The sequence below is a fragment of the Hyaena hyaena genome, unplaced genomic scaffold, assembly GCF_003009895.1.
Source record: "Hyaena hyaena isolate Hyena2069 unplaced genomic scaffold, ASM300989v1 scaffold_1976, whole genome shotgun sequence".
Lineage (NCBI taxonomy): Eukaryota > Metazoa > Chordata > Mammalia > Carnivora > Hyaenidae > Hyaena > Hyaena hyaena.
This window is the reverse complement of record NW_024082610.1, coordinates 57,669-81,832: the sequence shown is the minus strand read 5'-3', so window position 1 is coordinate 81,832 and position 24,164 is coordinate 57,669. Positions and strand designations below refer to the sequence as shown.

Sequence of the window (24,164 nt, the reverse complement as noted above, 5' to 3'; positions counted from 1 at the left end):
AGCATGGCACATCTGAAGGACCAGATGTGCCAGGAACTGGAGTCCCCAACAATTAATCACTTTTCCATGCAAGTGTTTCCATCTTTGCACATTGTCCTTAGTGAGATTCATTCCCTGTTTTCTCCATCCATGTCTGAGAACCTTGGGACTCCCACACTACTGTTTTCAAAAATGTGCTCCTTCCAAGTGCTCCATTTGGTAGTAGGCATGGAGTAGATTCTGAGCAAATAGATGAGTGAAAAGAATTTGCTTTTTGTTTATGAGAGAGAGAGAGAGAGAGAGAGAGAGAGAGAGAGAGAGAGAATCCTAAGCAGTCTCCATGCCCAGTGAGGATCTCCATGTGTGGCTTGATCTCACAATCATGAGATCATGACTTGAGCTGAAATCAAGAGTTGGACACTTAACCGGACTGAGTCACCCAGGCACCCCACAGTATAGATGATGTTCTATATAGATTCTGAATGCAACGTCATATTCTCCATCAAGTTTTGATAAAGCATTAAAATATGGGCCATTACAACATGTAGAATTATCTAATTCATATTCTAAAAAGTACCCTGTGAATTTAACTCATGTATCATTTGATGCTATGAGACAATTAAAAAGTTTTTAAAAGGAATTCTAGCTTCCTAACAACACTCTTATAATTAATGTTAAACACTGAATTAACTTCATTTTGTCTATGAACTGCAAATAATTTTGGACAAATTTAAAATTTAAACTAAAATGTTTTAGTTTAAATAAGTCATGTTACCTTTCCTTATTGCCTCAAATGCTCTGACAATTTTTTAGCTCATCAATTCACTATGTTTTTGTAGACATAACTCTGGATATTTCTATAATGTGACTATTGGGAAAGCATTTAAAGTTCTAAAATGGATACAAACCATTAAATATATACATATATACATACACATACATACATATTTTTTAACTCCAGAAAAGGAGCAAAATAATATTTAATGACCAACCTCATGAAAGTTATGTGGACAACGAATGTTAAAATTGATGGCTTTTTTCCCTTTAGGACTTATTTTTATTTTCTGCCTCTGTCTGCATTTTAAAATTCACTATCTACTTTTTGTATGGTGATTTGTCTAGTACCTAAGACTGGCTATTGCAAAAAGTGTCACAGAGTCGCTCTCTTAACACTAAATTATCCTCATTAAATAATATCCAAAATTGAGAGGGTTTTGTTTTTCTAGTTTTATCAGGAGGTGCCATTTGTCTCTCATTAAGCTTAATTGCCCCTATACTGTTATCTCACCTTACATAGGGCTCAATGTCACTTTCAATACCAAGTTAGATAGTCAGCCAAGACATTACCTCTTTTATCATTAAGCAAAACTTTACAAACTTCAGATGAAGATAAAAACCTTCTCTTGTCACTTTCTGCTTAATGGCCTTCTTGATTTATTGCTTTAAGGTTGCCTAATAATAATGCCTTCCATGCTCTAGGTACACTTCTTAATGCACCATGGTAGCTGTTGGGCACACTCAGAGGAGCCAGAGCTCCTGTAGGAAGGAAAGTCTACTTTTCCTATTACTCCTATTCCTATTACCTTGTGCATAAAGAAATGTCACAACACAACATTTTGTGTGTGTGTTTGCTTTGCTTGTGCTCAGAATAATGTGTGTCACTACAAAAAGAGAAACAAAATGTATATTCAGCAAACATTCTAGTTAAGAAGATGCAAGAAGGGGTTAACCATCAAGACATCAGGACAATCACCCATTGATTTGTTGCACCATTCATTAGAGTGATGGCAAGTTACTCTCCCAACTTCATCTTGACAATGAACTAGACGCCCTAGTGCAGTAACAGTCAAGGTCTGGATCAAGTCTCCAGAATTTCCTTGGCTCTTTCATATCTACTTCTTTTTTTTTTTTTTTTCAGAATAAAGATGAATACTTTGACTTTCTGTTATTTGAGTGGGGTTTAATTCACTTTTGAATATTTAACAAAAATATCTAGAGTCAGAATCAAATGAGGACGAGAAATATCTATGAGAAAGCAAGCTGTTGCTTTCACAAATGCTTCCTTCTAGCTTGGCTTGCATTTTTGCAATTGCCCTTTTATATGGATTTTTGTCCTCCTGAATGCTGCTTATTTTTAAGTATATTTTTTATATGCTGCAACCCGTCCTTCCCAGACTAGCCTGCTATAGCGCTCTGTTTGTGAAAGCATTATTTTATGTGGATGGAGTCATTAGGAGTTATCTTCAGTCCCAGACCCTTCTGGGCTTGAATCAATGTCGAGGAAGGCCTCCTTATTGGTAAAAGTTGAGCTGAGAGTTATGCTCTGTCGGGGCTTCACAGGTGCAAGTTCATCTAACTTAATATTTTCGTTTTTGACCAGAATTGTCTTATCCATATTTTCTTCACTGTGCCTTGCAACCACAGCATCAAATACATCTAATTTGGGAGGCAAGGTTCCACTCTCAAATAGGTATTTGGCTAGATAGGAGATGCAAATGTTGGATAAGAAGGAGGTAACCATAGAAAGGGTTTTAAATGGAAATCTCTGATTATATATGCCATTCTTATCAGGGTAATAGCCAGGATAAAAGATCAAGGGCTGCAGGTACAGATATGGCTCCCCGCCAGTTATCCTCAAGAAAAGGCCAGACACATAACCTGCCACGGCTCCATACGTGTTGGTTCCCTTGACGAAGAGCACACAGAGCAGCTGCGGGAAGATGATGATGTAAACGAGGTCTGAGCTGAGGTACCAGAGCCCATACACAGTCTTTGTCAGCAAGGCCATGGCTGTCGCAGAAGCTCCAAACACAAACACTGTGATTCGCATGACCCAGATGATTTCCTTGTCTGATGCCTGCAAGAAATTGCCATAGTCACAGATTTTCACAGTGTGCTGGCTCATTTAGGTGAAGAATGAAATGCATTTCTGTGCTTTAAAGCAGGTTCAAATAGCTCAATGAGGGCAAAACCAACCTAAATGACAGTGTAGGAACCAAGAAATCTAGGTGGCTTCCCTGATGGGCCTTTGTGAGAGGTTTTATGTTTTGTGCAGGAAGCACAGGCGAGCTGCACCTTTCCCTGAACATGCAGGGGGAGAGGTGAGAGGAGCTAATGTGCCATCACAGGGGAATAGTAATGCAAGAGGAGATTTCATGTGCTTTTCATATTAAGGAATAGTTCTTATGTGGCCATGAGGATGCATGGCCCACCCTTGTTTCCTCTCTCCTAGGAATTCTACCACCTTTACGGCCAGCCACCTTAAAAACATGTGGGACCATTTTGTTAACTATGACCTAGAAAAACTAGAGAGAGACAGGCCTTAATGAAGGAAGAAGATGGAATGGAGCTCCTGGCTACTCAGTGACACAATAGCACTGTTCTGTACCTATTTTATTCAGTAAGGATAATCACACTGAGAGGTTATTTTCTCACAAACATGGACTTGGGAGTTCAAGTTAAGAGTGGGGCAGATGCTACACAAATGTTCATCAAATAACATACTCACCATGTTCTGCTTCAAGTTTCTTATAGTACCTGATTAAACTCAAAGTTTTTCTAAGATATTTTAGGTTTCATTATTCTTTCATTAGAAAGACAAGAAATGTGAATTATAGTAATATGACTGTAGCTCTTAAAAAATGCTTACGTTGGTTTGTTCCCTTCTGTACTAAAGTGAATAGTAGCATGCATTAAAGACATTCATATACAGCACAAATAAAATTCAGCATTATTTAATCTTGTGTACCTAATCAGAGTAGGGTCAGATTTTAATATGGAATATTAATAAATATATAACATTACAGATACAGTAAATGCAATGATTACAAGAGCAATAATGTTAGACTTGAAAAGACTGTTCTTACATTCTGTCTGAATGAAAGCTGGTAGATGTTCCGGGCAAACATGGAGCTTGCTGACAAGATAGAAGAATCTGCTGATGACATAACGGCAGCAGAAACTGCACCGAGACCAAAGAAAGAAATGTACACAGGGCAGAGGTACTTCAGAACAATTGGTAAAATCATGTCTGCTTCATTGTTGTCCTTGGGATCTAGAGGCCTATATGTAGTCTGGTTCCAGTCTGTTGAATAGAAACAACAGATATAACAACAACTAAAGGGCCATATGTTCTTTATCCACCTGGGGGCCATCCCATTCTCTAGGAAGTTTTAAAATAAATTCAGAATGTATGAATTAGTGTGATCAGAGATGTCTAGTTAGTATAATTATGTATGTTGGTCTAAGTAGGTAGGAAGTCTATGTGCTGTAGGTCAAGTGAAATGGTCTCGTGTACAATTCTGGAAAGTAATCGGTTTTGGTTACCCTTACTCTTATTCACAAGACCTGTTATCTATCTCTATCTATCTATCTATCTATCTATCTATCTATCTATCATCTATCTGTCATCTATCTATCTGTCTATCTATACCTATTAGCTATCTATCACCAGCTATCTATCATCTATCTATCTACTCATTTATCTACTTACCTACCTATTATCTATTTCTCTTCTTCAGTTGTGATATGAAATTGTACAGAATCATAGAAAACATATGTTATAAAACAAAAGCATAGAGTATTTCTTCAGCGAGTTGGAGATATGAGAGGACACTTACTGCTTCAGTCTTTAGTCTCTAGTCATATAAGCATTCACAGATAGACAATAGTGAGGCTATTCTCATCCATTCTCTTCCTGTATATAACCTTGGCTTGGGATCTCCCTCAGCATTATTTTTCTCCCAACTAAATTGCTTCTTGTATTGAATTCCACTTACGGGAATTAGGAGGAATGATAGATAAAGGAAAATCCTTGTTTTATTGAGTAGAAAGTGCAGGTATGAGGCTGACATTTTCAGGAGGTTTTTGAACTCCATGTAAAAGAACTCAAAACATAAAAGGTAAAAGGACTACTGAGAAAGCAGGAGGACATGGGCATCAGAAGTGTATAGGCAATGTTTTGCAACGCATCCCTGGCTAAGTTTGTGGGCCAGGTTGTTAAAAGCAATGAGTCAGTTTGATAGTTGTGAGGATAGGGAAAAAATGGGCAGAGGATGGCAAGTGCTTGATTTTGTTAAAGCAAGAAGTAAAAGGAAGAATCATCATTGGATGCAGTGGTTCGCAAACCTGAATGAACATTGGGATCCCTCATGCATGCCTTTAAAATGCAGAGTCCAAACTCCTATCCTGAAATATTCTAATTGCATATGTCTGAATGATGATAATATTCAGTCAAATCTGGAGATTCACCAAACTATAGTTAATTCAATGCATTGACCTTTGGAGTAAAATTTAACTACAAATATTATCAATTTATTTGATCTTCACAAAATAACTCTGTGAAGCTGACTTAGAAAAACCACATACATAGGGCATCTAGGTGGCTCAGTCAAGCGTCAGACTTTGGCTCAGGTCATGATCTCACAAGTCATGGGTTCAAGCCTTGCATTGGGTTATCTGCTGTCAGCACAGAGCCTACTTCAGATCCTGTGTCCCTCTCTCTCTATGCCCCTCCCCCCTCTAAAATAAATAAATATTAAAAAAAAGAAAAAGAGAAAAACTACATATATAAACTATACAACCATACATTTCCATACAGAGAAGAATGTATATAAATGTTTGAAACAGTTTTTAAAACCACAAAGCCAAAGTAAGCAACATGAAGTTTCTTGAAATGTATAAAAAGTTTTTTGAAAAAATAAAATAGGCAAATGTGCTTTCAAGTTTTAAAATTTGAAACGCAGAAATTATACTTGATATTGATACTATAAAGAAATAAAACACTATTTTTTTTATTTCAGAGAGTTTAAGTTTTTTATTATAATTGAAGGAACTGCATGATCAATTAAACATGGTCAGCATTATTTTTCAGAATTTTCCATCATTTATGCAAGTATATATGTATATATGAGTTACAGTTTATTTAGAGAGAGCATGAGAGAGATTTAAAAAATGTTTTAAATAGGCTAACTGGGAGATAAGAATTTCATAATGCTCTTTTTACTAATTTTGAGTAAATTATTCTCTAAGTGACTTACTGCCTTCAGTTTATCTTTATCTTGCAAACTTATTTACTTATTTCTCCAAGAAAGAAAACTTTTAATTAACAAACTATAAAAATGTAAAGCAGGCATCTCATGTTCAAAGTGGGCCTTAGGTGTCAGGTAAATTTCTAAGCCAATGGCTCTCAACTTGGGCGGCACTTTGACCTACAAAGCAACTTTAAAAAACACTGCTCTCTGACTGCATCTTAGATTATTAAAATAAAATCCCCGTGGGATAGGATAGAAGTAGGTATTTTTTAGGGGAACCTGGGTGGCTCAGTCGGTTAAGCATCTGACTTTGGCTCAGGTCATGATCTCATGGTTTGTGGGTTCGAGCCCTGCATCGGGCTCTGTGCTGACAGCTAGCTCAGAGCCTGGAGCCTGTTTCAGATTCTGTTTCTCCCTCTCTCTCTGACCCTCCCCTATTCATGCTGTCTCTCTCTCTCTCTCTCTCTCTCTCACTCTCTCTCTCTCTCTCGGAAATAAATAAAAGAAAAAAAAAAAAGAAGTAGTTATTTTTAAAAGAATCCCTCCTCTCCCTGGATGATGTCAACATGCAACTTGGTTGAGAATCATTGCTGACAGGATTACATATACACAATTGGTAAGTACACCAGCATGGGGGAGGGGCTGTGCTCATAAATGTTTTATTGGTGAGGAGAGAAACCAAAAACTGTTTGGAGGCATGGAGCTAAAATGCAACTGTTTGAATGCTTTAACAAAGGTCTGTGTATGAATATGATGAGAAACAATCAACTAGGAATGGATAAGAGGGAAAGTGGGGCACGGAGGGAGACTGGGTGGTGATTGGTCACTTCAGTGAAGCCTCAAAGGGTCAATTAGTAAAGTTGTGAGAGATATACCTGTTGATGCTCCGATGGCCCCAATGAGTATGGCTGGTAGAGCCATCACCAGGCAGCCAAAAGCTGCCAGGAATGACAACACTTGAGCATAGGTAGCTGAGGATGAAGAGAGGACCCTCTGGAAGTAGGCTTGCCATGGGATTCCACCCAGCATCTGCATGGGGAACAACAGGGACTCAGATGAATTAGAGGCAAATAACAGCTATTTGGTGTTTTTTAAATAATATTTTTTACAGTAACATTCACAGTAGTCATTTGTATAGCTCTCATCCATGCTAAATATCTTAACTGTGATCATCACATTTTGAAAACTGTACAGCATTTCCTCAAGTTTTTTGCTTCATAATTACATAACACAATCTTTTCTATTCTTTAATTTCCCTACTTTAAGCTGCATTACAACTCTCAGAACCCTAAACTTTGTTTTCATATGGAGGTTCTTTTTAAAAAAATTTATTTACTTATTTTGAGAGAGAGAGAGAGAAGCATGGGGGAGGGGCAGAGAGAGAAAGGGGGGGAGAGAGAGAGAATCCAAAGCAGGCTCCATGCTGTCAGCACTGAGCCTGAAGTGGGACTTGATCTCATGAATCGTGAGATCATCACTTGAGCTGACACACCAAGGGTAGGTTGCTCAACCGACTGAGCCATACATGGGGGATGTACTTAAAACTCTTACTGAGGATATGAATCATAAACATTTTGGGACAGTGAACTATAATGTAATTTGTTGTCTGCTATAAAGAAGTATGTATGGGAAGAAAAATGTGAAACAATTATTTAGGGTAACAGAGGGAAGGGGAAAGGTAGGCAGACTGACAGCTGCATGGCAATCAGGAACACCTGCAGGAATGACAGGGAGTCAGTTCTGAAGCATTGATAAGGTGTCACTATGTGGAGATGCAGAGAGAAGACAGCACCTGGTAAAGAATCCGGTGTGAAAATGGGAGAAAGAAAGAAAAAGCAACGAAGCAGCTATGAGATCACTGTGTCTTTGTCTTAATGAATGATAGGGTGTGTGTGTGGGGGGCATCTAGAGAGGAGGCTGGAGAATACTTTCTCCTTGATTACTGCTATGGTCCTTTGACTCACATACAGTCACTGTTCATGAGTGAACTGGTGAATGAATTTCCCATATCACAAAGTATTGAAGTTGTTTCTTTAATTGCCTCTCACTGGGCTCTAAATTCTGGGATGTATTGTTTATCATTATCACACCTGTACCAATGTGAGTGCCAGCCCAAGAAAGGATCAAAATTCAAAGTATGGTTTCTACTGAATGCTATCACTTTCACACCACTCTAAAGTTGAGAACCTGTTAAATCAAGACTGTATGTATATTATTAACATTTTCTATGCCAATGAACATTCATCAATAATTTAGATGCTTATATGAATCTATACACCATCATTTACATGCTGATCTCTCTGGACATTTAAGTCACCAGGGCTTTGTAAGTGAAGTGAAATCAGACCTCCACAGACAAACAGAAGGTCTGATGGTGAGGAGGAAGATGGGTTTGGAGAAGTGAAACGTGAGTGGGCTGCTGCAGGGAGACCATGAAGGGCTATCACAACAGGCCAGGTAAGGAATGCTGTCAGTGAGCAGGTTCAGGGTGGGGCTGGGGGATACCTTGAAGGTTTCCAGAGCAGGAACCCATAAATCATTTATGACAAATGGAAGTTCAGAGTGAAAATTGGAAGGTTGGAGACCACTGGTGAAACGTTTGGAGGCTTCCTTCTACAGTTCAGTCCTTCATTCATTCATTATCTATTATTGCATTTTCACTTCTGTTACATTTTGAAGAATGAGCATAACTTAGTCATATAACTTTTTGAAGTGGAAGAAACCTTAGCAGTCATTAGACATAATGCCTTATATTCAAGATCCGTTAAATCAGAGGACTAAAGTGTGGTGTAGAAAAAATAATTTTTGGGTCTTGATTCTCTATTTCAATCCTTCACTCAGAGAATTGTGTGATTATCAACAAACTGCCTATGTTCTCATAGTGCCATAATCTCCTCCATGTAACCATAAGTAGTATATCTACCATGCAGATATAAGTTCATACACACATAGTATTTAACCCCATTCTCCATTCAATTCATAATTAAAATCCAATCTAGAAAAATGTCAGCCAATATATTTCTTAACAATCCTTGGGAAAGAAGCTCTTCTCGCCACCACTGAAAACAACTTGTTTTCCTGTTTTCCTGTCTTGTTATCAGGAAATTCTTTACTGGGACAGACATATATACCTTCACGGCTGAAATTTAGCAAAGTGCCATAATGACAAAGTGAAATCAGAAAGTATTGTGAACTCTTTAAAAAGGAAACAAAACCAATTTCCCCTCAATTGTGATATAAATATTAATCTATTTCTTAGTGTTGTATTTTTCTAAGTAACCACTCCAAGTAGCAAAATCACAATCTCTGGCAGTTTCTTTTGGTTTTCCTGTCTTTCCTCAATCTGTGATCTGCCTTTATATCTCCTGTGCCCCACTGTTCATTGCCAACAGCTTCACCCCAAAGTTCTGCCAAGTTCGTAAGCTGTCTCTGATGTCCCAAGACTTCTTTCCTGACATCTTTCCTGAGAGACACCTCCTTTCGCAATTCCTGTCTGCACTAAGGGCCTTTTGGCATGACTAATTTACTTATTAAGTAATTAGATACTGAATGGGTCACTTATTTCAGAAGAAGTTGGTTGTAATGCCTTAACCCAAAATACAAATTAAAACTTTTAGAAGGCTTGACTTCGGACTGGGGAGGGACCTGGGGGGTAGGGCCTAGTGTTCTTCACTTGTAGGACATCACAAATGGGGACACACCATATATTACCCTATGGACATTGTCTCTTGAAGGCTTCACTCTCTCTCCACTTTGACACTAATCAGCTGCCAAAGCCAGTAATTAGATCCAGCCTTCCAACAGGAAGTAGTCAGTGCAGAAACAGACATAAGCTAGTAGGTAAAATTTATATGAAAGCCTTCAAATCTTAAAAATGCATTTGATTTTAGGAAAAATGAGACTACATTCCTTAGTTAAGGGCATTACTTACCAACAATAGAAAACTATCAAGCCAAGTGTAGATTTCAAATGATTCAATGGTCCCCAGCCAAGGCTTTTGGTATTTGGTGTGAAGAGCAGTGTACCCAATGTCGGCAACTGCAGAATGTGACAGGGCGAAGGGGACACTGATCCACTGCAACCAAAGAGGGACAGGAGAATGTTAAGCTATGATTTTTACCTGTCTAATATATGCAAGGTTTAGCCACGTATGTTGTTTTCCCATGGACCACTTAGCTCTGTTGTTCCTCTTGTTGAGACACAGAAGATCTTGGAATCAAGTTCTCTGTGGGATGCCATGAAATACTTATTTACAAAAGTTAGAGTAGCATATTATCTACATCTGTGCTTAATTACATTATATCTTATCAAATATAAGAGCAGTCAACAAACCTTTGCAAGAAAACATGAAAATTGAGAACATTAAATATATTGATATATAAACACTGTTTGTTTTCTTTGAATTAGATGTCCAATTTTTAAAGTGACAAGGAAAGGCCTGATTGAGAATTTGATGGGTGAGACAAAGCTTCAGGGGTGAGTCTAGTGCTAAAACAAGAAGAAGGAAGTGAATGGGGAGACCGTCTATGTGGAACAAGGCAAAGAGGAATGCACACACATATGTTTGGTGACAAGTGGTTAAGGGAAATGGGACAGATAAACATAAATATATGGAGAGAAATCTGAATTGCAAGCTGAGGGATTTTTGTTTTGTTTTGCAGGCAACTTGAAGCTAGAGGCATTTCTTCTAAGTTTTTTTTTTTTTTTTAAAGTCTTAAGTTAGTTAATATACAGTGTAAAAGTAGTTTCAGGTGAACAATTAAATCCTTACAACACCTGGTGTTCATCACAGGCAGTGCCCTCCATAATGCCCATCATCTGTTTCATCTATCCCCTCACCTACCTTCCCTCTGGTAACCATCGGTTTGTTCTCTATAGTTAAGAGTCTGTTTCTTGGTTTGCCTCTGTTTCTATATGTTTGTTTTGTTTCATAAATTCCACATATGAGTGAAATTATATGGTATTTGTCTTTCTCTGACTGACTTATTTTGCTTAACATAACACTCTCTAGCTCCATCCATGTCATTGCAAGTGGCAAGATTTCAATCCTTTTTTATGGCTGAGTAATATTCCATTGTATATATGGGGCACATGTTCTTTATCCATTCATCAGTCGGTAGACATTTGGGTTCTTTCCATAATTTGGCTATTGTAGATAATGATGATGTAAATATCAGGGTGTATTTATGCCTTTGAATTAGTATTTTTGTATTCTTTGAGTAAATACCTAGAAGTGTGATTGCTGGAATACAGGGTAGTTTGATTTTTAACTTTTGGAGGAACCTCCATACTGTCTTCCAGAGTGGCTGTACCTGTTGCTTTCTCACCATCAGTGTAAGAGGCTTCCCCTTTCTGCACATTCTCACCAACACCCGTTGTTTTTTCTGAGTTTTAAAAAGAGTTTAGTAGACTTCTTCTGCGTTTTAATTTCTAGATGTGAACAGTGAGGTTAGGAGAAGGAGAAGTCACAAAAAGCAGTAGGTACGCTAATATGACTCCGGTAAAGGCTTAAAATAGAACAATGAAATTGGAAATAGAAAGACACTGGCACCAAAAAGGATTATGAGGAGAGATTCAAAAGCCCTTAGATTACAGTGGGAAAAGAGGTCAGAGAGGGAAAATAAACAGATGAACCTCCAGTTTACAGTTGTGGACCTCCAAGGATAGTGATAAAATCAACAAAATTGGAAAATTTGAGAAAAGGAATTGGTAAGGTGTGAATTGATTCATTAATTACATATGCACGTATAGCCATTTGAAGGTTGGAAAACAAACCATTCTTGGCCTTTTATTCAGTCAAATCAATCGACTCTTGACTAATAACCAAGACAACTTGATTCCTTATCAGCTTAGTGTCATTTTGTAGCAGAAAAGCACTCTAACATCTATCCCCACATATATTTGCCCTGCCATCTTTGTACTGACATGCTTGATTTAAGCACCTGTGCATTTTAAGTTCTGGTCTCATGCAAAGCAATGAGAAATTACATTTAACATCAACAAATAGCTTCATCCCCTGAGGTCGTGTTTGTTAGAATACCAAGTGCATCAACTATGAGAGCTGTCAGTGCCATACCAACCTTGCCTCCAAAGTTCTGAACAGAGATTTATTTCTGGAAGTGTATGATGATGCTAAAGAGAATTCCGAATTTCAGCACTGCCCACTTGCTTTTGGCAATTTAAAAATAAAAAAAAGTAGAGTCATTGAACAAATTAAATATATTTGAATTCAATTAAAATACAAGTGAATGAAGTTCCATGAAATGCACATAGATTTTAGGGGGGAAAGAGGATATATTATGATCATTGCTAGCATATGTTAATTTGTGCTTGAAATATAACTTTAATTGTAGTAGGTTCTTTAAATTTTTCCCTCCATTATTAATGGTGATAGAAACAAAAAACAAAAAACAAAAAAATGAGTCTAAGATTCAACTTCATTTTTCATTTCTGACTGTCTAGTGTAAACACTAACATAGGTTGAAGAGCTTTTCAATATGAGAAAAATAAGGAAAAAAGAGGAGGCTGAAGGGTGCTTTAATCATCTGTGGAAAGTAAATCATAATGTGCAGTCTTAGCATGCTCTATCCATGGACTTTCTACAAGAGCACCTCCCCTATAGGCTACACAGCTGAGATAACATACACATGTCTGAACTCAATACAGTGCCCGGACCAGGGTGGTCACACTATTTCCTCAATAATTCTTTAGATATGTCTCAGGTCTTGGATATTATTATATGAATAATAATACAGTCTTCACATTTTAAGATTTTGAGTTTACAAAGGCTCAAGATTGACTAAAATGTGCATGTAAAATACAAAAGCACTTTTAATACCAATTATATTCATGTCTTATAATTCAGTACTTTTTACTGAATAAACATACATATATGACCTAACTTAATTGAGGGCTTACAAGCAATACATAATAAATCTCATGCTTTTTCTTTGTTTTTAGACTCCAAATAGTGATGATAAATATTGAAACCCATAGTTTTTTCAATGGGATAGTTTCTGTTTTATGAGCGTCTTATGTAATTAGAACTAATACAAGGAAAGGGTAAGAGACTAATGCAGGTAAGCACTAACATTGTCATTTTAACTCTGTGTAAAGTATTGTTTGCCTTCAAACTCAAGGAAGAGTATATAAAAGTTTCCATCAAATGTGGGCATGAAGGAAAGGAAGTCTTAGACCTTTTTAAGAATTAAATTGAAGGCATATTTTCTGTCAAAATTCAATTAAATGACTATATGTTTTCATCCAATTAATTCAATGAGAAATTTAAAGTTTCAAATGGCACATGACTTACTATATATTACTCATGTTGGAAAATAACATTTCTATTCAATTTTGTTGAGTTAGTATAAAATACCACATTATCTTTTAGAAAGAAGAAGGAAAGGAAAGTAAGAAAAAACAGTCTGTGAATAGCCCCACTTACCAGGCCTATGAAGATGCAGAAAAGCTGAACTACATCAGTGTAGGCCACGGAGTAGAGACCACCCACCAGTGTGTACAGAGTGGCAATGAGAGCAGAAACAATGACAGAAGCTTGCACATTGACGTTAATGATCACGCTGATGGTGGCTCCTAAATAAAGCAGACCAGAGAATGCTGTGGTCAAGGTAATCAAATGGATTCCACTTTCTGTTCAAGGATATGTTGAATGTTCAGTACCAGCAGGTAGTGCTCCTGTCTCATGTGAAATGTATTGGATGATAACAGCCAAAGTGAATTTTCATGTTGAAGTCCTAAAATCTATAAAATATTCTTCCTTCCTGAAATTGGTGCTTTGGTAACTTACATATGTAGGGACACCCAAAATTGATGATATGACCTCAGAATTCCATGAAATATATTAAATTTAATACTATTATAAGAACTTACTGGGGCACCTGGGTGGCTTAGTTGGTTAAGCATTCGACTTTTGGTTTCAGTTTAGGTCATGATCTCATGGTTAGTCAGTTTAAGCCCCTTTTTGGGCTCTGCAGTTGGCAGTGTGGAGCCTGCATGGGATTTTCTGTCTCTCCCTATCTTTCTGCCTCTCCCTTGCTTGCACTCCTTCTGTCTCTCTCAAATAAATAAACTTTTTTAAAAAAGAACTTACAATAATTTTACTAGCTATCTGAACAGACTTTAAATTTATACAATATATTTACTCATATTCATGAGATAAATCACCAGTTTCCACATTTTGCAATTAATATTCATTTTCCATTTGGCATTAACTCTGACCTTTGATAGCTTTTCATAATGACAGATGGTATAAAGTGCCAAGGTTTAAGACAACTTTGTAGGAGAAAATAATAAAACTGGTAAAGTTAATCCAGTCCTGCTGCTAGGACACCAACATATTGAAGAACCCTAGATTTCAACATTGTATTTTTAAGTAATTTTCCTTATCAGAATTTTAAAACTGCCTTAGAAAAAATTATGTTTTTCTTACTTTCTGACTGCTTATGTGTTTTTGGTGTCTCTATTTCCAATGAGAATATGAGGATATGGACACTGGACCACTGTGGATGTTGGACTTCCAGTTCAGAATTTACCTGCCACTTTACAAACCATTTCTTCATTGTTCTCAAAAGTTACACAGTTTATGTCTTATATTGTTAACACAGCAATTATAGGAATACCAGCATATGTGCAACAAATCTGCAATTTTTTTGTATCATTAATTGCAATCTTATGTTCTGCTACTATTCCTCAACAATATAAAATATTATTCAAAAAATTTTTCTTAGTTCTTTGCCTTTGGTAATAAAATTAAATTATTTTTATGATTAAAAATGAATTAATAAAAGGAAAAGTATAGTATTGGAGGATGAAGATGAGGGAAGATGGTCAATTTGGATCAGTCCAAAGGTGATGACTTTGGATAATGGACTGAGTTTTTGCTTCATGTTGAAACTTTAGTTGCAATTCTTTGCCAATCTTCATTTGGTCTGGTTCTCAATTTTAACAACATTTCTAAGTTATATCTCAGGAATTATGACAAGTCCAGTTATTACACTGCCTCTTTGGGCTCCTGTTTAATTTTCTACCGATTCATGACATTTTTATTAATTCCATACCTCCAAAAGTTAGGAAGGGAGGCTATATGCTATAGAAGAAAGATCACTGAACTAGGATTTTAAAGAAATGGATCCTGGTAAATACTGCCATTTGCTTGTAACTCAGTGGTTTTAAAGAAATCACCCACTTTTCTATCACTATTAAGATTGGGATTATTTTTTTTTCCTCTAAAATATTTTCTAAATAATTCCATCATTTGTAGTAACTAAAATTGAAGTTACACTTTCATATCTGCTGTGAAATATTAGTTTACTCATGAAGCCATTAAAATAAACCCACAATAAAGTTATAAAAATTCACTGAATTTGATCTGAGTAGTGTAAATATACATTTCCTTAAAAATGTATGTAAAGGATGTTGTCCAATTATGACAAGGGCATACTTTAAAATTCTCCTGTTTCAGCACATTCACAGGAAGGTGATAATAGATGTTATATTTGTTTACTCTTAAGTATTCCAAGTTATTTCTAATAAGCACTAATTTTGAATTATGTCCAACTATTATTTTTGATGAAAATATGTGTTAATTTAAAAATACACATTCTCTTTACCAGAGCATATATTTCAAGCAATAGGAGCAATGTGTTTTATACATGTACATGTTTTTGATATATGTGTGCATCTCCATAGGGAGGGATATATAGATATCAACACACTTTACATACTTTGTGACATAACACATAGGTGTAGACACACACATACACATATACAATAATAACTAACTGCAGAAAAGTTCAAAGTTTGGTTCAAGTTTATATTTCCAAAGTACTTTAGAAATATTAGTTTATTATTTCAATTCTCCCTTCAGGGCTCTGTTGTATAAATTGATCTGTATTCCATGAGAGTGAACATTTTGTATTCATTCTGTTAGCTATTCAGCCCACTCCTTTTTAAATATCTCAGCAGGCAGTTTGTTCTTAAAATCAACATTTTCTAGTGTTGAAACCAATGACAAACTACCATTGCTTCTTGGCTAATGAGAGCAAGGTGGGAAAGGAGACGTATTTTTACACATAATTTCATTAGGATATAAGTGCAGTGGTAGTTGTGGAGTATTATTTTACAGTACCAAGAAAGTGAAACATTTTCCACTGAGTTATTACAGTTTTTTATAGCTATCAAACTCTTTTCTACATCAAATCATCCCTTCATTTTATAGTTGGAGACCAAGAAGATAAGATTATATGGGAGTTTGAAAAATAATGGCATGAAAGGTAGTATAAACTAATATCTGACATTACAGGGGTCAGATGTGATGATAATACTGAATCAGAAGATAAGTTTGTAGTCAAGAATAGAAGGTGTATATTCACCTTATCTTACTTTTTCTTTGACCACTTAGGATCTAGCTATAGACATAAGCCCTTTATTTTCATTTATAAGAAGAAATGGAGAGAAACAATCATGGATTCCTGGATATCAAACAGGGACATAGCTCACTGAGGAAGGCTGTGGAACTTCCAACTCTATTAATCATCAAGAAGGAACTCAGCACTCAGTGAAATGGTTTCTATTTCCCCTTGATAAAAAGTCAGGTTATTGAGCCTGACCAATCTCCCACCATCTTGTTTTCTAAACCTTGCAAGTGGGCTGAGAACCGATGGGCCAAGTATAGGTTGTTCTTAGCATTAATTGGTCTTGGTAGTAAGTTAGGTCCTAAGGAGTCTAAGTTTATTTTCTAGATCTCTAAACATATCTACAACCCAGTATTTTAGGATGTACTAGGATTACACTGAGAAAGGAAATGTTGTTTTTCTTCTTTTGAAGAAAGTATAGCCATAGGTGACTCATTCATTCATTCGTCATAAGATTACAACTTTTAACAATACACAAGTCCTACATTTAAAAAATTTAGAATCCCCTTTGTGAGGTTAGATTTGGGCATGATATAGATAAATAGGCACATAATAATACAAAGTAACAAGTTCAATGAAAATAAAACCTTAGGTGTCTAAGGAAGCCCATAGAAAAAGCATCTGGCAAGGTCAGGATTACTGGTCCAAAGAAGTGACATCTATAAGAAGACTGAAGGACATTTCCTGGTTAGCTAGGCAGAAGTGCAAAATGAAAGGGTAGAAAGGAGTTCAAAGCAGAGGGCACCTGGGCTTGCACAGTGTCAGAGGCAAGAGAGGAGATCTATAATTCTGAAAAAGTAAGGAGGGTGTGTGTGTGATGAAAGGAACCAGAGCCTATGTCATAAAAAGTTTTATGGGTCCACTTCAAAGTTTAGAAGGGGAAAATAAAGGGACATGATCAGATTTCAGTTTTAGAAGGATGAGTCTGGCTACCATGTGTAGACTAGAGGAAGAGGAACCTGATGAACCATAAGCAGGGAGATGGTTGTATTAATTCAGGTGAGAGAAGCTGCAGGTAGCCTGGCCTGTGATTGAAGGAAGTAAGAGGCAGAGGTCCTTACCTAAGGCAGAGAAAATGGCTGCAGCCCAAAACATTTCTCCCATTAGCGCAGGAATAAATAGGAGCCCACCCATGCGCTTTCCATAGATCTGCTGAAACGGGTCTAACATGGTCACATATCCTTTGGAACGCATAGGCTTTGCAAAGAACAAACCACCTAAAAGATATTAAACAAGTGTTTATGAGAAAATAAAAAATTCATAATATAATAGTTTTCGCCAACATTATATTAGTTTCTCAAGGGAAATAAATTTTTTAGACATTTTATATGTGTGGAGGAACCAGCCTGAAATACACTGTGAATGCAGAACCAAGACATACTTAGCAACCAAACATGACTTTCTTAATAAATTTGTCATTGTATGCATTCAAAGGGCCATTGAATGGTATATCTGAGGCATGTGGATTGAAAAACATGACCAGCATGGCACTCACTAAAATGTCTTTGTATCACCCAGCATAACATTTAGACCCTGATTAAGCACAAGATCCAATAAAAGTATTTTAAGTTCAAAAAACATTGGGAACTCTGTTATATAATATTCTTGACCTTTTCTCAGTTTAATTTACAAAAAGCAATTCAGGTACAATTCAAGTTGATTCATTGTTAATGATATCTCTACACTATTTTTGAAAGAAAAAAATTGTACACTAGGAAATTGACTATTCTCTTGCCATCAGATCAAGGGACTAAAATCATATTCCATAATCAAGAGATAAAATAATCTAAGCACTAGTGTTACTGATTCTTTTTAATAGCTACTTGAGAGAACTATGATAACCCTTTTTTCTACAATAGTTATTCACAGTTTGACTTGTTATTTCACTTGTTAGTACTCCTGTTCTTTATGCTTTACTAAGTGCGACACTAAGGTTTAAACTTTCACTTACCTAAAATCAGGCTAAGAGAATATCCAATTGGTGCCTGAGCCCAAGCTAGACCATAGTCTGGTACATACACTGCTTCAGCTGTCCCATTGATGTAACCTCCTCCGACCCAGGTGGCTGAAATAGAATGAAGAATGAGAGAAAGATGCTGCCAGACCCGTCATACCCCAGACCTGCTCAGGTTAACAAAGTGGCCAGTAGCCTCCTGTGACTGCTACACACATGAAATGTGGCTAGTCTGGATTGAAGTGTTCCAAGTATAAAATAGACATTGGATTTCAAAGACTTCATATGCGAAGGTGAATGTAAGATGTCTCAATAATTGTTTTGCATTAATTATATGGTGAAATGGAAACATTTTCAGTGTATTGAGTTAAATACATTCTCTTATTTAAATTTATTCCTCTACTTTTTAATGTTATTTACAATGGTTTGTAGAAAATTTAACATTGTGACTCACATTGTATTCCTATTGGACAGCATTGCCCTGTCTTTGCTGAGTCCATTTAGTCATCAATACTTTAAAATGATATTGTTATATTCCAAAGTCTGAGATTATATATAAAATATTATATGCCTATTTCTAGTCTCAATAATACTACAACTTCCCCCCAGACTCCAGAACATGAAGTCAAGTTTCTTTATTTTAAGATTTTTTGTTTTAATTGCATTGATCTTTTCACATGGATCATGATTATCTTCCTCAAGGAGGGGGCAGGGGGATGTGTGTGCAGTTGTGTATGTATGTGCTGCTTTTAAATTTTATTTTTAATTAATAGGGTTACTTCTTAAATACTCTGTGTACATAGGATTTTGGCAGAGATGTTCTCCATCCTAGCATTACTTACTTTCTTAAATTATTAAGGGAGGAATGATAATTTTACTCCAAGGTGTCCAAAAGTGAGTTTAAATTATCTTTTTCCTCCTCTTCCCGAGTACCCAACATACACTTAGGACCTGGACGGACATTAGAATTTAAATATTGACTGCATACCCACTTGCATTCTTTGTTCTAATTCTGGTTTTTTAGTAAGATATTTGATATTTCTTGGAGAATAATAAGAAATATGTCTTCTTCAGATGTTACTTAATAGAACAAAACAACTGAAGGAAGAGGTCAAGGAACCAAAGAAAACACATGTTGGTTAAGCGAGTTTAGGCCAAGAAGGCCTAAACTCTACAATTTTCTCTGAGAAGGCAATATCTTATTTGCTTCTTCCTGAAACACTTAGGTCCTTGTAAATTTTAAATTGTTTATTTACTTTTGAGAGAGAGTCCTTGTAATTTTTAAAATGTTTATTTACTTTTGAGAGAGAGTAGGGTAGAGGGAGAGAGAGAAAGGGAGACAGAATCTGAAGCAGGCTCCAGACTCTGAGCTGTCAATACAGAGCCTGACATGGGGTTCAAACTTGTGAACTGTGAGATCACAACCTGAGATGAAGTTGGACGCTTTACTGACTGAGCCACCCAGGTGCCCCAAATCTTTACAGTTTATATCCTTTAAGAATATTGCCAAAATATTTAAAACAATCCCTAGTAGAATGTGTGTAAAATTATGCAGAACATGGGCTTACATATCATATATGAGTCTGAATTATAGGCTATATTATCCAATTGGGAATAAAATTTGACTCTGAAAAGTTCTCTGAAATCTCAAAATTAGAATGTAAGTAAAATATTATGTATATGAAACTATCAAAGACAGGTGTTTCCATTGTGTTCATGCCAAAATTTACCTGGCTTTTAATCCAGATACCAAGCAAAGAAGGGAATGTTTTAGGATTAGTATTTTTTTAAAGGTTAACATGAAAAGACCTCCGTGGAAAGGAATCCTAAGCACATTTAAATAGACATACAAAATCTTAAATTAGACAAATATGCATATAGCAGCCACTTTCATCTGCTTGCTAGCTTTCATTTGGTTGTGAATAAATGACAAATGCTATTATTTGTTTTTCTAATTTTAAGTCCTCCAGGAAATTTAAACAGGGTTTCCTCTCTCCACTGTGTGTCTAATTAGGACTTGAAGAAATGATTTTCACAGGTATAGAATCAGACTTGATTCTCCTTCTAGGCAACTGAATCTCCTAACAACATACTAGCAGTGTTTCATTGCATAAAAGAAATGGTCTTACAAGCACAAAGCTTGTAAGTCATCATTTTTCATTGTGTAGATGTCCTCTCCCTTGTCCAAAAACAAAATTGGTATCTGAGTGATTGTAAACATTATAATATAGAAGTGAAGACTTGGTTGCTTATCCTGGTTAAGTCCCTCCATTTTTATCAATCTAGTCTCTTCTACACCAGGATTTGTTTGCATGTTTGTTTATTGCATGTCAGATTCATCAGAGAGGCCAAGAATTCTTTTAAACTAATACATTTTTATTTTTTAATCTTTATTCTTTATCAAACATATATGATCAATGAATCTGACAAAGTTTAGATAATATGGTTCAGATTTTAAATGAATTATGATAGTGACCAAGATTCTTTACAGTTCTGAAAGATTGAAAAAAATCTTTAAAAATTGAGCTAGACTATGACACTTCATATGAAGTAATCACGATTCAAATTTTTCTATACACTTTAAAAAAACCATTAGGTTGAAATAATCATTTTAGATCATAAAAGAACAAATTCTGAAATATTATTTTATGAACACAATAGAGCTAATATTAAACTAGAGTCATAGAGCACTATAATAACTTTCAATGAACAAAAACTTTGATGTACAGCAGCTCATTTATTCTTTTCAACAATTTTTTGAGTGAGATCAACTTTTATTGTTTTATTTTGCTTTTCTTCTCATTTTCTGCATACAGGAAAAACCTGAAGGGAATATAATCTGAATGTTTTGATGCACTTCAGATGCCAGTATCACATCTGGATCTTTAGGGTCAAGAAGAGGTTTTTGTGCTTATAATGAAAAATGAAAATTAAGATGTAAAGTTGTGCATGGTATGCATCAGTAGGTGGATAATAAGAGAAACAATATCTGAAAATCTATACCAACATTTCAGGAAACATAGGCAAATGGTAGGGCTATGGATGATTCTTAATCTTTATGTTTTCCTACTTATCTGTGTATATTAGATATCACAGAAAATAGTTTGCACAATACAGTTTGTCCTATATATGTGTGTACACAGAAAAATTGAGACACAGAAGGTAAAAAAGGACCTCTTTACAAATGTTGTGCCTTTATAAAGAGAGGAAGCAAAGCCAGCTGGAGGGCTGTATGTGGTGCATTGCAGACAGGCCCCAAGGTATGGTTGCCAGAAGACCAGGGTTTGGTGCTGACTCTGGTCCTTACTTAATCCCAGAGCCCTCATAGTGCTCATGTATAAAGAGCCTCATAATGATCATATGACACCATATACAGTTGATGAAGTGTTAAAGGAACATAAAATGTATATGTCTGAAAAATAAAGCCTATGGTTCCATAAATTATTCTAGAACATTTTAGGTTTCAGATGGCTGGCAGGGATGCAGTCTTCACAGATTGCACTATTCTGTTACACGATTTCATATACGGATGAATCATGTTTAAATAGCACATCAGGACTGGGTATCATTTGGATATAATTTCTCATGGGATATTTTCCAATGGGCCCTCAGAGTTCTGGTTAGTCTGGATTATGTTGCTAATGTTTAAAAACCTAGTAAGAATCAGAAGTAAAATGTGTATTGTTAGTGAATACATAGCAAATAATATTAAAGATATAATTTTAAATTGTTGTTTTTCAGCAATATTTTCAACAACCAAGAATATAAAAGAGAAACAAGTCACCACTTGAACAGAACCACCTTTATGCACAGAAGGAAAGATAACAGCCTCTCTGAGCCCAGAGGGGGTTTGAGTAGGAAAGGGCTGCAGACTTTGGCTAAGCATTCCTGTTAGGACACGCCCTAACATTCCCCCTTTTATATTAAGCCTTCTGGAAATCCTTGTTGTTGTTTTTTATCCCCAGTGCTATGGATTCCTAACATGTGATTGTGTTCCTCTGAGGAAATTAGTTTATTAAATGGGAGGATTAGGTTTCAAAACAGGGCATCTATCAATTTGCAATTGTGTTGCCCCTAATTGATTCATTCAGTTGAAAACCATCACCAGTTAATGTTCATTGACATTCATCATTTAAGACAACACAAAGTCACAACTTCGTGCCTGTATTAATGAACATGATGACACACTGACTTTATCACGTAGCTTGTAAGACTAAGGACACTTTTCTCCTTTGTTTTTATTCTGTTCCCACCCACTGAGCTGTCCAAATCGCCCAGATTCATTTCATTGATATTCTGTCCAGCGATTTATTATAAAATCATTTTGTTCGAGTACTACAGAGTTGACATCCATTTATTTTTGTTTCAAAAAAAATGTAAAATTAATTTTAGAATATGTAATTAACGAGCATAAAGAATCCCCAAAGGACAAAGGCTGTTTGCTTTGTCACTCTGAGAAGCTAAGGAGGGGTGGGCAGCATGGAGCAGAGGCATCAGAACCTACCTGTCATGGTAAATCCACCCACCAGCAGACCAATGTCTCTGCCCCCAACTATGATGGCCTCGCTGCGCTCTTCTGAGCTGCCACTGTTTTTGGTTCTCCAGGCAGCCCATATTCCAACCAGCAATATTAGAAGGTAGAACACGATGATAGCAATCAGTCCTTCCACATGGAAAGCCATTTTTATCTAGGGGTCCAGATTCTTCCACAGTGAGCTACTTCATTAAGATTTCTGAAGAAAATACAGTAATGCATTATAAACCAGCCAAGCATGCATAGGCAGCTGGAAATAAACCAGCTGGCTCATGAGAGATCCTGGGCCACTTACAGAAAAAGCACATTGAAATTGCATATGACACTAGCAATTGCCAACAAATGTCCACTATTTTATTCTAATTAGTATTTATTTAACAGTTTAACATTGTTTTGAGCTTTCAAGAAGAAGAAAAAAATAGAAACAGCTGTTTACCAAATGTAATCACGGCCACTTTGTGCTTAAATAAATTCTTTCAATTTAAAATTAACCTTGTCTTGTACCTTAACTCAGTAACTCAGTCAAGAAATCATTTACAAAGAGGACATATCCGGCTTTTGGAACTTTTGGAACCGGCTTTTAGATAGTAATTCTATCTAAAATTTTTCAGTAATGTAAAGGGATTTGTAAGACTACTCTGAGAATTCTAACATATTCTTACATTCAGTCATCCATTCATTCCTCCCTCTCTCCTTTCAAACAATTGTACGTAATAGTTCCAACAGTAATGTGACATACAAATATCTGGGGGAAAAACTTTAGGAAAACCAGTTTCAAAAGCACATCAACTCCAATTTTCAACAAGTGCTCGTGATCCAAGTTACTGTAGCAACTAAAGACTGTACATTGTTTAAAGAGTGCACCCTCTCGCCAGCTCTTCTTGCTCTTCCATTGTTCTTTGCTCCTTTCATCTCTTCCCCACCCTCTTAATGGTACGTACAAGAAAACAATTTAAAAATACAGTATTGCCTAAAAATATAAGAGGGCGTCAAAGGTATTAAAAACAAGACATAAAAGACAGATGTCAATTCTAAAGCCTTCACTTTCTGGAATTCTTGTTCTCTGTTTTTTTCAACCCTCGTGACCACGGCTATTTCATGCACTCGAGTTCACACAAGCCCGCTTCTGGGGGGAATGCAGGTGGGTGGTGAGTCTTTGGGTCAAAGAATTAGCCTCCATCGAATTCAGCAGAAGCGAAAGCAGCACGGGCTGGCTGGGTGCGCTCCGCCTT

General features: G+C 36.3%; 1 protein-coding gene across 1 annotated transcript; it reads right to left on the bottom strand.

The window, feature by feature from the left end:
* Nucleotides 1-2,209: 2,209 nt before the first annotated feature.
* Nucleotides 2,210-23,080, bottom strand: SLC5A7 (solute carrier family 5 member 7). The gene is made up of 8 exons (XM_039225199.1): nt 22,903-23,080; nt 18,396-18,509; nt 17,506-17,661; nt 13,456-13,604; nt 9,943-10,086; nt 6,887-7,040; nt 3,846-4,063; nt 2,210-2,836 (listed from the first exon to the last, which is right to left on the bottom strand). Exons 1-8 carry the CDS (start codon nt 23,078-23,080, stop codon nt 2,210-2,212), a joined length of 1,740 nt encoding a protein of 579 aa, XP_039081130.1.
* Nucleotides 23,081-24,164: the final 1,084 nt, after the last annotated feature.

What these genes read in the sequence shown, in the direction of transcription:
- SLC5A7 (XM_039225199.1), bottom strand. Translation starts at nt 23,080, where the DNA reads ATGGCTTTCCATGTGGAAGGACTGATTGCTATCATCGTGTTCTACCTT. An exon ending in AGCCATTTTCTCTGCCTTAG is followed by an intron (nt 13,605 to 17,505) that starts GTAAGGACCTCT and finishes TGCTTTATTTAG; the next exon opens with GAGCCACCATCAGCGTGATC. An exon ending in TCTGCATCTTCATAGGCCTG is followed by an intron (nt 10,087 to 13,455) that starts GTAAGTGGGGCT and finishes CTTTGGTTGCAG; the next exon opens with TGGATCAGTGTCCCCTTCGC.